Below are 15,441 nucleotides of genomic sequence, written 5' to 3'. Positions count from 1 at the left end.
AACACGTGTTATAACATTCTTTAGACATTATGGATTGTTATCAACTTCATTCAACAATTTCTCGGCAATGTCTATGCAACTTTGTTTCTGGTCGAAAGTCAACAGTTTTGGAAGAAACTTTGCTGCTATTTGTTTCATGCCCAAAACACCAGAAAAGACTGGTTGGCACGAGCCATGGGATATGCCAACTTCATCAACAGCTTCTCTAAAGTGATTTAGTGATTTTCCAGAACCATTTTCTTTACTTCTTCCACTTTTTCATCAGTGACTGATGTGCTACGATGTCCAAGGTAGTCATCATCTTTAACATCTTTTTAATCCTTTCCTAAATGTTTATACCACTTGTAAACTCATCATACTCACAGTAAATTCACCAAAACATTTTGAATGTGGTGCTACACTTTATTCCATTTTTCAAGCTAAATTTAATGCGAATTCTTTGATCCATCTTTTACAAAAGTAAAAATTTGCTGAGCACTTGAAAACACATACACACAAACAACCTTTTTGACTGACAACAATAAACTAAACATTCAAAACAGCTGGAAATGCAATCATCATTAGGAACATGTTTACCAACAAGAAAACTGGCAGAAGTAAAGCTATGAGGATGGGGCATGAGACGTGCTTGGGTAGCTCAGTTGGTAGAGCACTTGCCCACGAAAGGCAAAGGTCCCGAGTTTGAGTCTCGGTCCGGCACACAGTTTTAATCTGCCAGGAAGTTTCATATCAGTGCACACTCCGCTGCACAGTGAAAATCTCAATCTGGAAACACCCCCAGGCTGTGGCTAACCCATGTCTCCGCAATATCCTTTCTTTCAGGAGTGCTAGTTCTGCAAGGTTCGCAGGAGAGCTTCTGTAAAGTTTGGAAGGTAGGAGACGAGGTACTGGCAGAAGTAAAGCTGTGAGGACGTGGCGTGAGTCATGCTTGGGTAGCTCAGTTGGTAGAGCACTTGCCCACGAAAGGCAAAGGTCCCGAGTTCGAGTCTCAGTCCGGCACACAGTTTTAATCTGCCAGGAAGTTTCATATCAGCGCACACTCCTCTGTAGAGTGAAAATTTCATTCTAGAAACATCCCCCAGCCTGTGGCTAAGCCATGTCTCCGCAATATCCTTTCTTTCAGGAGTGCTAGTTCTGCAAGGTTTGCAGGAGAGCTTCTGTAAAGTTTGGAAGGTAGGAGACGAGGTACTGGCAGAAGTAAAGCTGTGAGGACGGGGCGTGAGTCGTGCTTGGGTAGCTCAGTTGGTAGAGCATTTGCCCGTGAAAGGCAAAGGTCCCGAGTTCGAGTCTCGGTCCGGCACACAGTTTTAATCTGCCAGGAAGTTTCAAGAAAAAAAACAATTGAAAATTGGGTATATAAAGCCCGTGAAACTAAAAATTTCATGTTAGTTCTTGATCACATCTCATACACAACACACAGCACACAAAATTATGCTTAAAAATTCCCATACCTTTTCCATTGCCAATTGATTGTTGTCTTTCTCTAACCGTGCTACCCTCTCTGTGGCCTTTTTATTTTCTTCTTCATTAGTGGTTAGTCTAATAACATATGATTTCTTGTATTCTTCCATGCAAGACTGCATATCCTACAACAAACAGATAAGTAGGAGAGATTTCATATTTTAACCAAACCAATAAAAATTCGTTTGTACTGTGTCTGCGATAAATAATTCAGGTAATAAAATTAAATACTCACTAACAGACAAAAAAAGTGAAATGCCCAGAAGGGGAGGAGGAAATGAAATAAGACTTCATTGGCTGAGATGGTATGTCATGTCACATCTCTGATTACACAATTGAGGCACATTCACAGAGAATGTAGCAGTATGAGCCCATGTATCAGTATGATGTTGCATCCCCTCTGGCCTGGATGCATGCACTGATTTGATTGGATAACATGTTATAAAGCCATTGTATCATCTCTTGAGGCAAGCTGGCTGACAAGTAGTACAGTTTTAACAACAAAAGGGTTTTATACTCAAACAAATGTCACATATAATTACAAAACATATAGGAAAGCTAATTGAATAGTAATAGAGAGTTTTTCAAATCTCATCTAGGAACAAGAGTGGCAGGATGTTTCTATTGCTGACTACATGACAACAAACACATTTCTCATGCTCTTTGAGAGTTGCCTTCCATCAGAATGCTCTAAACAGGGTACTAGCAGTAAAAGTCAGCCTAGGTGGCTGACTAGTGGGATAAGGATATCGTGTAGAACAAAGCAGGAATTATATCAAATCGTCAGAAATAGTCACAATCAAGCTACAGTATCCCATTACAAACAGTACTGTAAGGTGCTTAGGAAGGCAAAGAGGATGTGGTATGCAAATAGAATAGCTTATTCACAGGATAAAATTAAAACCATATGGTCAGTTGTGGAGGAAGTATCTGGTCAGCAACACAAGGTCGATGATATAGTCAGTCCATAGTAAAAATATTTCTGTTATTGATAAATCAGATATGTGTACAGTATTTAACAATCATTTTCTAAGCATTGCTGGTGAATCAAATAAAAATTTAGTTTCTACAGGCAATCATATAACTCTCCTGGAAAATGGCTTTCCAAGATTGATGTCTGAAATACTCCTCTGTGTTATAGAAAACGGGGAGATTGAGTCAATAATTAAATCACTGAAGACTAAGGACTCTCATAGATATAAAACAGTGCCTAGCAGAATATTAAGTTACTGTGCTGCACATGTTAGCCCTGTACTTAGCCATATTTGTAATTTTTCCTTTAGGAATAGTCAGTTTCCTGAACGATTAAAGTACTCAGTAGTAAAGCCACTTTATAAAAAGGGAGAAAGGGATACTGTAGACAATTTCAGACCTATTTCTATGCCATCAGTGTTCGCTAAAATTATTGAAAAGGCTGTGTATGTAAGGATAAGTGATCATTTTATATAATATAATTAGATATTGAATGTATAGTTCGGCTTATAAGTCATTTAACAACTGAAAATGCTATATTCTCTTTTATTTTTGAGATACTGGATGAGTTAAACAATTTTTTGATTTAACTAAGGCGTTTGACTGTGTTGATCACGAAATATTGTTCCAGAAGTTGGACCATTACAGAATACGGGGAGTAGTTCACAATTTGATTCATCTCTTACTTTAACAACAGACAGCGAAAAGTCATTATTCATAGTGTTGAGAATGGTTGTGATGTTGAGTCTGAGTGGGGTATGGTCAAAATGGGGGGTGCCCCAGGGGTCAGTGTTGGGGCCACTCCTGTTCCTTATTTATATAAATGATATGCCCTGTAGTATTACCGGTAACGCTAAAATATTTCTCTTTGCTGATGACACTAGCTTGGTAGTAAAGGATGTTGTGTGCAGCATTGGCTCAGTTTCAAATAGTGCATTTCACGACTTATGTTCATGGCTTGTAGAAAATAAACTAACACTAAATCACAGTGAGACTCAGTTTTTACAGTTTCTAACACACAATTCAACAAAAATCAACATTTTAATTTCACAGAGTGGGCATATGATTAGTGAAACTGAACAGTTCAAATTTCTAGGTGTTCAGATAGATAGTAAACTTCCGTGGAATGCCCATGTTCAGGATCTTGTTCAGAGACCTAATGCTGCCATTTTTACTATTCGAACAGTATCTGAAGTAAGTGATCATTCGACATGAAAATTAGTCTACTTTGATTATTTTCATTCACTTGTCATATGGTATTATATTTTGGGGTAACTCTTCCTATTCTAAAAGGATATTTTTGGCTCAGAAATGGGCAGTTCGGGCAATAAGTGGTATATGTTTGTGAACCTCTTGTCGATCCGTGTTCACTAGTCTGGGTATTTTGACACTGGCCTCTCGATATATATATTCTTTACTGTTGTTCCTTGTTAACAATATCAGTTTATTCCCAAGGATAAGAAGCTTTCACTCATTAATACTTGGCAGAAATCCAACCTTCATTTGGATCAGACTTCCTTAACTCTGGTGCAGAAAGGCGTGCAGTATACTGTTGCATCCATTTTCAATAAGCTACCACAATAATTCAAAAATCTTAGCAGTAATACATATGCTTTCAAATCAAAACTGAAGAGTTTCCTCATGGGTCAATTCTTCTATTCATTTGAGGAGTTCCTTGAAAACTTAAGCTGATTCTTATTTAATATTGTTGATTGTGTTTACTTAAATTCATAATTTAACGTTTTTGGGTTCATAAACATTTTATTTTTATCTGTTAGTACTTTTATGTTGTAATTTCATGTACTGACATGTTCCATGACCTTGCCCCTCAATTTGGTCCTATGGAACTTGATGTGTAAATAAGTAAATAAATATTCCGGATACTAGCTTTGGGATGGAGATGACCTCCAAGCTGTTTCCAAATATTTTAATTGTGCTACTCTCTCTGTAGCCTTTTTATTTTATCCTTCATTACTTGTTAGTCTACTAATGTAAGCCCACTGTGCCTCTCCTCTGGAAGAATGAAGAATGGGTCCTGCCCCAGATCGTTGATATACTCATCGATACTTGTAATCCTGTGTAGTGTAGAACCATGATTCATTGTTGAACACAATGTGTTGCATCTCATCAGAAGCCCATGTCTCCCAGTCACAGCACCACTCCAAATGTGGCTGTTTGTGTTGTTGTGTTAATGGCAGCCCATGTGTGGAATGCTAATTCCCTAGTCCAGCTGTTGCTCGTCGCCAATCAAAGTTCTGAGATAACACAGATTATAGCAGAATGTCCCTTACTTGTGTCCAGATGGAAAACACAGATATGAAGGGGATACAGTGTGCTTGGTGTAACACAATGCCTCAATCCTCCCTTGTGGTGGTCAGATGAGATCAACTGGAACCTTAATAACAGGTATTCCTCCCCTCACAAACCTATTCAGTCCAACACTGGGTTACTGTCACATCCAAATGGCCCACAAATGTGGATATTACGTGCTTCCCCCAATGTAGGCCCACAATGAGGCCCCTTTCAAACTCTGTCAGGCACTGACAGTGCTCTCACAAGAGTACGTACCATCTCTGTGTTCTTCACAGTGATCACTCAGCATTTGACATTTTTCACACTCCTTATATACTCTAACAGGTCAGGCAACACTAATGCACTTTTGTGAACATTTGCCTGTTACAGAGAACTGCAACTCTAATTATTTACATACCCGACAATGGTGTATACATGTATGACATTACATTGACATCTGATCATGTCTTCTGGGTGCCTCACTTTTTTTATCAGGCAATCTATATTGACAATAGTTAGATAAAAAATGGAAAATTACCTAAAGAAAATTAAGGCTTTGTTAGCAAACAGCTAAATTATAAACAGCAGCAATCAGGTAGCCAATATATAATACTCTAATTAAAATTACTCTGTGATTGAAAGATCGCAGTGGTGGGAGACCATGTTGAAGGCATTTCACAGCCAGCTATACTTTATGATGTGCTACATGTACCTACAAAAAAGGCCACATGGAGAGCATGTGATGCTCAAGGAAGGACTACAATTGGATGGTAGTGGGATTCTACCTCTTGACTAACTGAAATGTCAATTACAAAGTAACTTTAATCAAAGTATAATAATCACTTCATGACAGTAGGTTGCAAGATAAAGCAGTATAATACACACAAGAAGCAATGCCAAAGCCACAAAATAGCCAAATCATCATTATTGCATGCTCTACCAGAAAAACTGAGAACAAACTAACTCCTTCAAAAGGGAAAACTCTCAAAGAACTGATAATATCTCATGTAGATCACTAAAATCTTGATCTTTGCATATATAAAATGTTCTCAATCACACATGCAATACATCATTATCTGAGGGTATATTTCTGGATAGACTGAAATATACAAGGGTTGTTCAATAACTAATGCCCACATTTTTTTTCTCAGAACATATTTATTGTTAAGAGTCAGAATTTGGTGACAATATACATCAATATTTCTTGTCCATGTCATATTTTTCTACGTAGTCTCCATCACGTTCTATGGCCATATGCCAATGTTGTGGAAGAGCATGTATTCCTTGCCGGTAAAAGCTCTTGTCCTGTAGGTGTAGCCATGTTTTCACTGCATGACTGACATTCTCATCATCTTCAAAGTGTGTTCCCTGTTAGAGAATCTTCAAGCAGCCCAAACAGATGGAAGTCCGAGGGTGCCAGGTCTGGACTGTAGGGTGGATGAGGCAATGATGTCCAACCCAATTTGGCGATGTGTTCCTGGGTTCTCAGACTTGTGTGTGGTGTGCATTATCGCAGATGCACTTCCAATGCTGACTGACAACTGTAGAGTCAATTGTCCAGTTGTGATGCACCAGTCAGCATGAATAATGGCATCCGCAGTATGTAGCACGGCTGGAGCAGCGGCTGTGACAGGACATACCGAGTATGGCTGATCACGGAGCTCTGTTTCTGCATTTTCTGAGGTTGTAACTTTCTTTACCCATCACCCAACTGTACTTCTATCAACTGCGGCATCAACATGCACTGCACACAAACATCTATGGATGTTCACCATGGTTTCTTTTCTGCACATAAGAATTCAATAACAGCACACTGCTTGTAATGTGAGTTGTACGTAGGTGCCATTTTGACACTGTACTACGGGTCTGCCATCTGCCAGAACGGTTCAAAACTTCACCAGCGCACAGGACAAACATCAAATGTGAAGCACCAACAAGTACATTTGTCTATGTATATTAATGGCTTTTTTTTAAAAAAAAGTGGGGCATTACTTATGGAATGACCATCGTATTACTGTCAGACTGCTTTACAAGAATGCTAGTAATATTAGCACATTGTTCATGACCTTTCCAAAGATAGTGGAAAAGACTATGTACTGATACATAAGAACAACTACACTCTTAGCCCATGATAAAACACTTAGTCAGTCTTAATTTGGATTTTTCAATTTACAGACTGGAAAATAAAAAAATTTAAATGACACATAGTGTCAACTGATATTTACTGTGATTTGTCAAAAGCATTTGTTTTGGGTTCACAATATTCTTAGACAGAAGCTCAAATATTATAGTATTAGATATCTTGCTTGGAAGTAGTCTTGATCCTGTCTAAATAAAAGAATGCAGAGTACAAGTAATGGAAGGAGTGAAAGTAACAACTTGCTGTTTAGGGTTGAGGCACTGAGTGATTGATTGACACAAAAACAATACTGGTACTGAGAATTTTGATTGGTTTAGGATGAAACCTTCTTCATAGCTATAGAAAACACACACACATGTGTGTTTAAAGCTTTGAAGAAGGATTCACATGAAAGTTGGATACACTCTTGGTCTTGTTTATGTGTCTGTCAGTGTCTCAACTATATGATGAGTTATTTTTACTACTTCCAAGATTTATATTACATCATTGACTTTAGTCTAATACAGGAACACCATCACTTGAAAATGTACATAAAATGTCCTTTAAAATTAATAACTTATGGAAGTTGTATGGTGCAGGTATGATATAACTGAGGTACGACATGGTGTGGAACAACAGTAATACTTTACTGCATAAACATTTACACAGTGGAAGGTAGATATCTGTTCCACTTTGAAGCTGTGAATGCACCATCATCTTTGGTCAAGTCACAGATATTCCACTTATCCTATGTCAGCGATGTAGATCGTAGATCACAGTGGATGTTCCCACAGAACAACCCCCCCCTCCCCCCCTCCCCCTCCTCCCTCCAATAGGGCAGAGCACTGAAAGGATGACGAGAGTGGTAACGATGATTGCTTCAGCAGTGGGTACTGGTGTGAATGACTGACTGAATAGTGGGCACTTTTGTGAGACACAATCAGATCATTTCCCAAAGTGATGCTGCACAGATTCACATGGCCAGTCATCAAACAACTGCAGACACAACTGGATTTTTTCTCAAAGTGAGGCTGTGCAGATGCACATGACACTCATGCCAAGGCTGGCACTTTTGCAATACATGACTAGACCATTTCTCGAAGTTGTGGTAGCCACAGTATGAGTGCTGAATAGGTAGTATGGTTGTAGCTGAGATGGGAAGTATCCATTTTTTCCACACAGGATGCCAGTTGTATGACCGAAGAGATGAGGGCAGGATGGCAGTGGTGCTGATGTTGGCATGTGAAGGTCACATGTACCAGAGAGACTTTGATCTGGTCAAAGTGAGGTCATTTGTTGAGCAGGAAATGCAGTTGAACCGACCTGGTAATTTATAAGCCTGAGCGAACTTTGAAGTGTGTGTTTGCACAGTGGCCATCTGTGCCAGAGTGGGGGGCATGCAGAGGCAGGAACAAAGGGTACCAATGTGTTTTGGATCTTGGTTGAAGTCAGTGTAGATGTAGATGTTATCACAGAGTCTAGCATTTTTGTGTTGAACTCATGTCGGGAAAATGTGTCAAAGATGTAAGTGATGGTTGGAGACAAACTGTGCAGTTGAAGGTAGACGAAAAGACATGTTGTGTTCAATTCCTTTGATATGCCATGAATATGGTGACCCAGAACATCATCAACCTGTGGTAGGTGTGTCGTAGTCAAATGTGGAAGCCGGTGAATGTAGCAAGTATGATTAGTGTTGTGCGAAGATTGCCAGTGGGTGGCGGTTGAGCTGTGTTGTCATAAGTCATGTGGAAGAGTCATGGCAACAGTGTGGAGTACAGCCGATTATGTCAGCAGCAGGATAGCTGTGTGCAAGGCAGGGTACAGTGTACTGATACGTGTGCTACGGGTTTTTGTGACAGTGTGGGTGTTGAGTACAGCATGGGTTGGGTGTGGGCAGACGTCATTTAGGCATAGCCATTCAATGGGACCAGGGCCTTGTGTGCACTCCCACACTCCTAGATAACAGTTGTGTGTCAAGGCTGTGAGCTGCTTGCAGAGCACGAGGAGATATATCAGTATTATGTTGTGGGAGCATGTTTGCTGGGGAAGCACATTGCTTGACATTGTCAACAGATGTACAATTGTCTTCCTGTTGTTTGTCTTGAAAAGTCAATGTACCAGGTGTATCAGGTAGGGGAGGAGGTGCCAGGCTGAATGGTCTTAAGATGGAGTGGCCCATTTCAAAGTAAATGGGCACAGCATGTCGGACAACTGAGGAGAGATGGAATTGGTGTAATAAGTCCATCACTAGGTCTGGTTTTATGATGTCCTTAACAGAGAATATCCATGTGAGGCAGTGAGACAATGAGCACTGTAGGATCTAGGTCACAGATCGGGTCACTGTGATCGATGAACTGGTAGCCTCTTGCAGTTGTAATACAGTAGGCTCATCCTTTGCCAATGAGCCATCGAGTGATAGAGAGTTGACGTCAGACCTTGGGTCTGTTGAGGGGTGCATCATCAGAGGAAAGGATGCAGGGGGGACAGTTGACAATACAGCTCATGGAAGTGGGACCAGCACAGGAGGAAGCCCCACATAACACCAGTTAGAATCCAAGTCGATGAGAAGATAACATTCATATGCACAGTTGGAGAGGTGAAGTCCAGCAGCAGTCATAGTGGTGAGTGAGAGAAGCTTCACTGCCATGCAAAGCACTGAGGCAACTGGAATAATCTTCCCGAACACATGAACTTGCTGCAGACACTATCAAAGAGTCGCAAGACTGATGACAATCATGCACAGTGTCACTGAACTGCTCATGTGCGGATGTGGTGGCACATGGGGCAAGTATGGACACCACGTGGTCATTTGTTTTGGCCGGGTGGAAGTCATTGTGCTGAGCAGTGATGACAATACATGTTGCATGATGCTGGCGGAAGGGTTGGGCCCTGGTGTGTCAGTCACTCGTTACGTCTCCGAAGGCACAACTCAGTTGGCAATGTTCTGCCCAGATGAGAGTGCAGCATTCTCAGCAGCATTCTGTGTGGGTCCAGGCACAATGCGGATGGCAAAGGAATGGGATTTGTTGATGTTGGACAAAGGTCATTGCTCCAACTAGGCACAGTGATGTCAGAGTCAGAAGCGGTCAGTCAAAGTCGGCATGGTGTTTGAATTTTGACATGCAGCGGTTACTAGATTGCATTGTCGTAGTGTAGTATGCAGTTTGGCACATATTCGGCATAATTCACAGTTATTTCAAGTCACCAATGTAGGAGAGAGTGTGGTGTGAGTACAATACAATTCAGGTGTGTCCCGTTACAGAATGACAATAATGATTTATTGCCGAATATTTACACAGTGAAAGATTCACATCTGTTCCACTTGGAAGCTAAGAATACACTGTCATCTTTGGTCAAGTCACAGATATTCACTTATTACATGTCAGCGAAGTCTATCACAGTAGATGTCCCCACAAACTGGTTCTCTGCAAATGAACTTTCACTGAACTTTACAAATGAACTGTCGCCAAACTTAGGTAAAACACAACAGATGAAATTATGAACTGCACAAGGCTTGTCCACATATCACAGATAATCCATGAGAGTAAATCATGAGATGAAAGAGAATATTCTGCGTTCCTAGATGCCTGTATTGGTGATATCTTGAATTAGAAATCATGTTATAGGTCTTCTTAAATGTCTAAGCTCTACAGGTTTTGCACTGCAGATAATATATTTTGAAGATGAAAATGTAAAAAAAAATTACTTATGTTTCCTATTTTGATTCAATAATGTCTTATGGGATTATATTCTAGTGTAACTTGTCATTAAGGAAGAAAGTGTGTGGCACAGAAGTGTGTGATAAAGGATAATATGAGGTGTCCGTTCCAGAAACTCTTGTTGAAAACTCTTTAAAGAGTTGATTAATGAAAAATCCAGGATGGAATAATGAGTCTGGCCCTGGAAACCAGAGACAGTGGTCATGTATGTGTGACCTTTGTTTGCGTGAATGAGTGTGTGTGTATGTTGTCTATTTCAGAAGAAGGCCTCCTGGCTGAAAGCTCACATGTTTAGTAGTCTTTTAGTTGTGCCTGTCTGCAACTCAGCATCTCCACTGTATGGTGAGCAGCAATCTATCTTTTTAATAATATTGCCTTTAAAGAGTTGGACATTGTAAGAGGCGTGATCCCTTACACAATGATAAACACTTTTTTTGCCTCACATAGGTCGACAGTAAACAAAACTAAATGTCAAGCACTGCTAGCCTAAGTGAATATAAAGTGGCGGTTAGTTGAATTGGGGAGTTAGTTGAATTGGGGAGTTATTCGAGTTTGGGAGTCCATTGAGTCTGGGCTGAGCTGTGAGCTATGCATTGTGTCATGCCAGATGAGTGTTTCGCACCACTTTGGTTGGTTGGTTGTTTGGGGAAGGAGACCAGACAGCGTGGTCATCGGTCTCATCGAATTAGGGAAGGATGGGGAAGGAAGTCGGCCGTGCCCTTTCAGAGGAACCATCACGGCATTTGCCTGGAGTGATTTAGGGAAATCACGGAAAACCTAAATCAGGATGGCCGGACGCGGGATTGAACTGTCGTCCTCCCGAATGCGAGTCCAGTGTCTAACCACTGCGCCACCTCGCTCGGTGCACCACTTTGGGTTGACCCCCAGAAAAAGATGATATCTCTGACAAGTGCTTTAAATTTTACAGTGCGTTCAATACTTGTGTTTGCATCAAATGTGCTGGCCCCACACTGGATTGCAGTGAGAATTGTGTGTGCTGACATAATACCAAAAATATTGACCTGTGATAAGTTTAACCATAATGAGAGGTATGAGACATAATTAGTTTCTGCCTCATATTATGTCTAAACAGAATATATCAGGCAAACAGTGTAAAACATCTTGTCATTGGTTATTGCAGGAACCCTTTATCATTGTGCTGAACATTGTTGAGCAGACACATTGTGATTAGAAATGACTCCCAAAGCAGCCAAAAACAATTAGCATTTATCTGCTAGGTCACATCCACATCAAAATTAAAGCTAAGCTGCTACTTTGTTTAATAAAAATTGAAATAATATTAATTAGGAGCATTCCATCTTGGCTACCATGCCTAGGACTTGTTCTTTGGCTTAAACAATAATCAGTACTACACTGTGAAAGCTGTAGGCTCCAGAGAAGAACAGACTACACAATTCAATTCGCATATCACTTTTACTGCAATAGCAAACATATTACAAGAAAAGACAAAGAGATCACAAGAAGAAGAAGAGAAGAAAGCATGAGAAAACAAAGTAAATGTTGAGAATATATTACAAGAAAAGGCAAAGATATTATGATAAAATGAAGAGAAGATGGCATGGGAAGATAAGGAAACCAAAGACAGTATAGAGAAGACATTACAATAAAATATGACATTATTCCAGGAACAGCTGAAGAGAAACTTTGATGAAAGAGATAACAAATTGCATCAGAGCATGGACCAACTGCAAGAAGATATTTGTAGGATGAGAACAAAAAGATAACACCAAAATCTGAAGAAGGTACTAGGGGAGCTGAAGGTGGACAAGAAGGGAAGATTCAAGAAGATGAAACATGTTATGACTAACAGATTAGTGATATAACAGAGATGTCACAAGAATGCAAAAAGGTGGAACCTTAACTAGCTGTGGAGTTAAGGGAAGAAATAACAAAACAGAGACAGGACAATGATCTGCAAATCAAGCAACAGATCAACCATTTGCAAGAAGGTATACAGGAATAAGACAATAAAACTGAAGAAATTTGTGGAAAGATTAATAGTGAATCTTTGATAGTGAGGGGAGATAATGTCACTAGTATCAACTAGTAATAATGGGTACATCCAGGCAGTGCAGGAAAGATATGTAACCAAAAGGAGTACTGCACCCAATGGTTTTACTAAATTGTTAAAAGGAATGTTCACTGTATACAATGAATTTGACGGAAGATTTTTGAAGAAATGCTGGTCCAAGAACTATTAAGATGCAATGCTAAAAGATGTTTTACACTGGAAATTCCTTAACATATGTAGGACAGATACCAGAGGAAAATCAAAGTAAGTGTTGGGAACCAGCATCTCTTAATTGCTGGTATACCAGGTGACAGCAGTATACTCCCAGCTGGGTGAGACTTTATTTCTTGTTTCAAGTTTCATTCCTCTTCCCTCTTTCCTATCTGTAGTTTATGAAAATTGTAAAAATTATGAAGTAGACTAACCAGTGGTTGTCCAAATACTTCATTTACGAACAGTTCAATAAAATGTGTAGTACATTCATCATACTATAATGAAATCAATGCTACGGTAGTAATTGAAATATTATAGAATCCACAATTTTTGTATTTGTTTGAAGTCAGATTATAAAAACAGTAGTGCCAGAAATAATTGAGATAAATGCCAGATCTGAAGGAAACATCTACCTAAATTTTGAATGAAGCCAATCAGTATTAGTAGAGAATTCTATGTAATCTTGTAAATTTGTTTCGTAAGTCGTCAAAGAGTGTAATAAGATAACAGCTGATGGTTGTGGTAAGTATGAAAAATGTGCAAAATGACAAGTAGATGAGGAGCTTCTTGTTTATATGAATAATATTAAATGTGAAGATGATTTATATGCTGAGAGTAATGATGTGTAGAGAAGTTATGGAGCATGGAGGCATTTTTGTGTATTTATTGAGGTGATTAAAGGGATTAATACATGTTGAAGTTTATTTTTGAAAGGGGTGGGGGGGAGGGGGGTTACACTTAGTTGAGAGAGATTTTTGTAAAGCGAGTTGAAAGGTTTGTGGAATATGAAGTAGCTTAAGAGCTAATTATTGAATGATGTCATTATTTTCGCACAAGTTGCCCTATTTGTATCTGTATGTATTTATGTTGCAAGTGAAAATGAGAAAAGTATGATGTTGATGAACACCATTGAAGTGCAAAGGAACAATGATTTTATGATCTAGTTAGTTGTCAAGATGGGTAATTCATGCTTTTGTAAGAAAACGAATAAAATAGTGGCACACTATAATAAATAATGTATACTGATATTTCAAACAGTGGAAAATCCAGGACAGAATGTAACAATATTATGAAAAGGAAAGTTGCTACTCACGATATAGTGGAGATGCTGAGTCACTGACAGGCACAACAAAAAGACTCTCACAATTAAAGCTTTTGGCCATTAAGGCCTTCATCAACAATAAATCACACACACAAACACACACACACACACACACACACACACACACACACACACACACATACATGCATGCAAACACAAAGTTTGCATCAGTGTGTGTGTGTGTGTGTGTGTGTGTGTGTGTGTGTGTGTGTGTGTGTGTGTGTCATCTATTGTTGACAAAGGCCTTCATGGACGAAAGCTTTGATTGTGAGAGTCTTTTCGTTGTGCCTATCTGCAACTCAGCATCTCCGCTATATGATGAGCAGCAACTTTCCTTTTCATAATATTGGTGTACCGATATTTCAAATTTTGAACTGTATGTCAACAACAAAATATTTACTATCCTATCTCCAATATTAATAAAAGCCATTCAAATACAGCTGCATAATATATGGCAGAATAAGTAGCCATCTCCACTGAAACTTATTTCTGAACAACCACATTAGTTAGAAATTTATATCTGCATGATCTAATAGAAATTAAACCATTGTCAATTAGTTACATAGTTGTTGTATTGAAAATTATGTTTAGACTAATATGCCTCATGTTGACACTTTGTAAGAGATAAGAATAAATAGTCATTAATTTGAGGTATTTTCTCTAGACCTTCCATGTATGGTACCACAGGTGAGGTGAAATAGTGATGATAGAATGGTATGCAAAAGCACTGCTGAAAGGACAACACATCAATGGCAATAGCTGAAGTAGGTTAAACAAGAATTTCCTGCACTATGCTACAGGAAAGGTAAGTAGTGACAATTACGTGTTTAGTGACCCACACAAACCGGTGAAACGGGTAATCCTTTACCATTAACTGGAAAACATACATGTGTAAAATATTTACTACTTTTTGCTAAGGAAGAATTTCTTTGTCATTTAATGTAAGACAAACCTGTATAAAGCATTTACTATTTTTCACTGAGATATGTTAAATTTTTGTATAATATTTCTTTACAGGCTGTTCACTACCAGAGTCAAAGAGGTTTAAGTACGACTGTGATTTTTATTGATTTTGCAAATTACATTACTTGTGACATAGGAATATACATATTATAGGTTACACAGTAAAATCATATAGTAGTTTGATAATGTCATGTTTGTTCTTAAATATAATGTTCTTTATTCTCTTTTGAAAACTGCAAACAACTTCTTCTATTTTCTTTTTTGCCTAAGGCTACAAGAAAGTCTTTCAGCATTGGAATGTAAGAGGGTCTGCGATCCCATACTTGATGATAAATACATAGGCTCACTCAGGTCAATGGTAGGAAAAATCAACTGTCAAGCACCGCTAGTGCTAAGTGAATGAAGTGTCAGTTAGTCAAGTTTGAGAGTTAGTCAAGTCTGAGAGTTAGTCGAGTCTGAGAGTTACTCGAGTCTGGGAGTTAGTCAAGTCTGGGAGTTAGTTGAGTCCGGGAGTCCACCAAGTCTGGGCCAAGCCACGAGCCACATGTCATGTTGCACCACATGAGTT

At 39.1% G+C, this 15,441-nt stretch overlaps 1 protein-coding gene and 1 non-coding gene across 8 annotated transcripts in view; one reads left to right on the top strand and one right to left on the bottom strand.

Moving 5' to 3' along the window:
- Nucleotides 1-15,441, bottom strand: part of LOC126095753 (myosin heavy chain, clone 203-like) — a 224,484-nt gene that overhangs the window by 40,059 nt on the left and 168,984 nt on the right. For all 7 annotated transcript variants that reach the window (XM_049910526.1, XM_049910529.1, XM_049910530.1 and 4 more), the window contains one exon: nucleotides 1,452-1,586. In XM_049910526.1, coding sequence (XP_049766483.1) covers nucleotides 1,452-1,586 — 135 coding nt within the window. The remainder of the gene's footprint in view (nucleotides 1-1,451; nucleotides 1,587-15,441) is intronic.
- On the top strand, nucleotides 1,227-1,301 carry Trnas-uga (transfer RNA serine (anticodon UGA)). The gene has a single exon. It is a non-coding gene; the product is annotated as a tRNA-Ser (tRNA).

The sequence above is a fragment of the Schistocerca cancellata genome, chromosome 8 (genome assembly GCF_023864275.1).
Source record: "Schistocerca cancellata isolate TAMUIC-IGC-003103 chromosome 8, iqSchCanc2.1, whole genome shotgun sequence".
Taxonomy (NCBI): domain Eukaryota; kingdom Metazoa; phylum Arthropoda; class Insecta; order Orthoptera; family Acrididae; genus Schistocerca; species Schistocerca cancellata.
The sequence above is the reverse complement of the archived record's forward strand: the minus strand, read 5'-3'. Positions and strand labels throughout refer to the sequence as shown.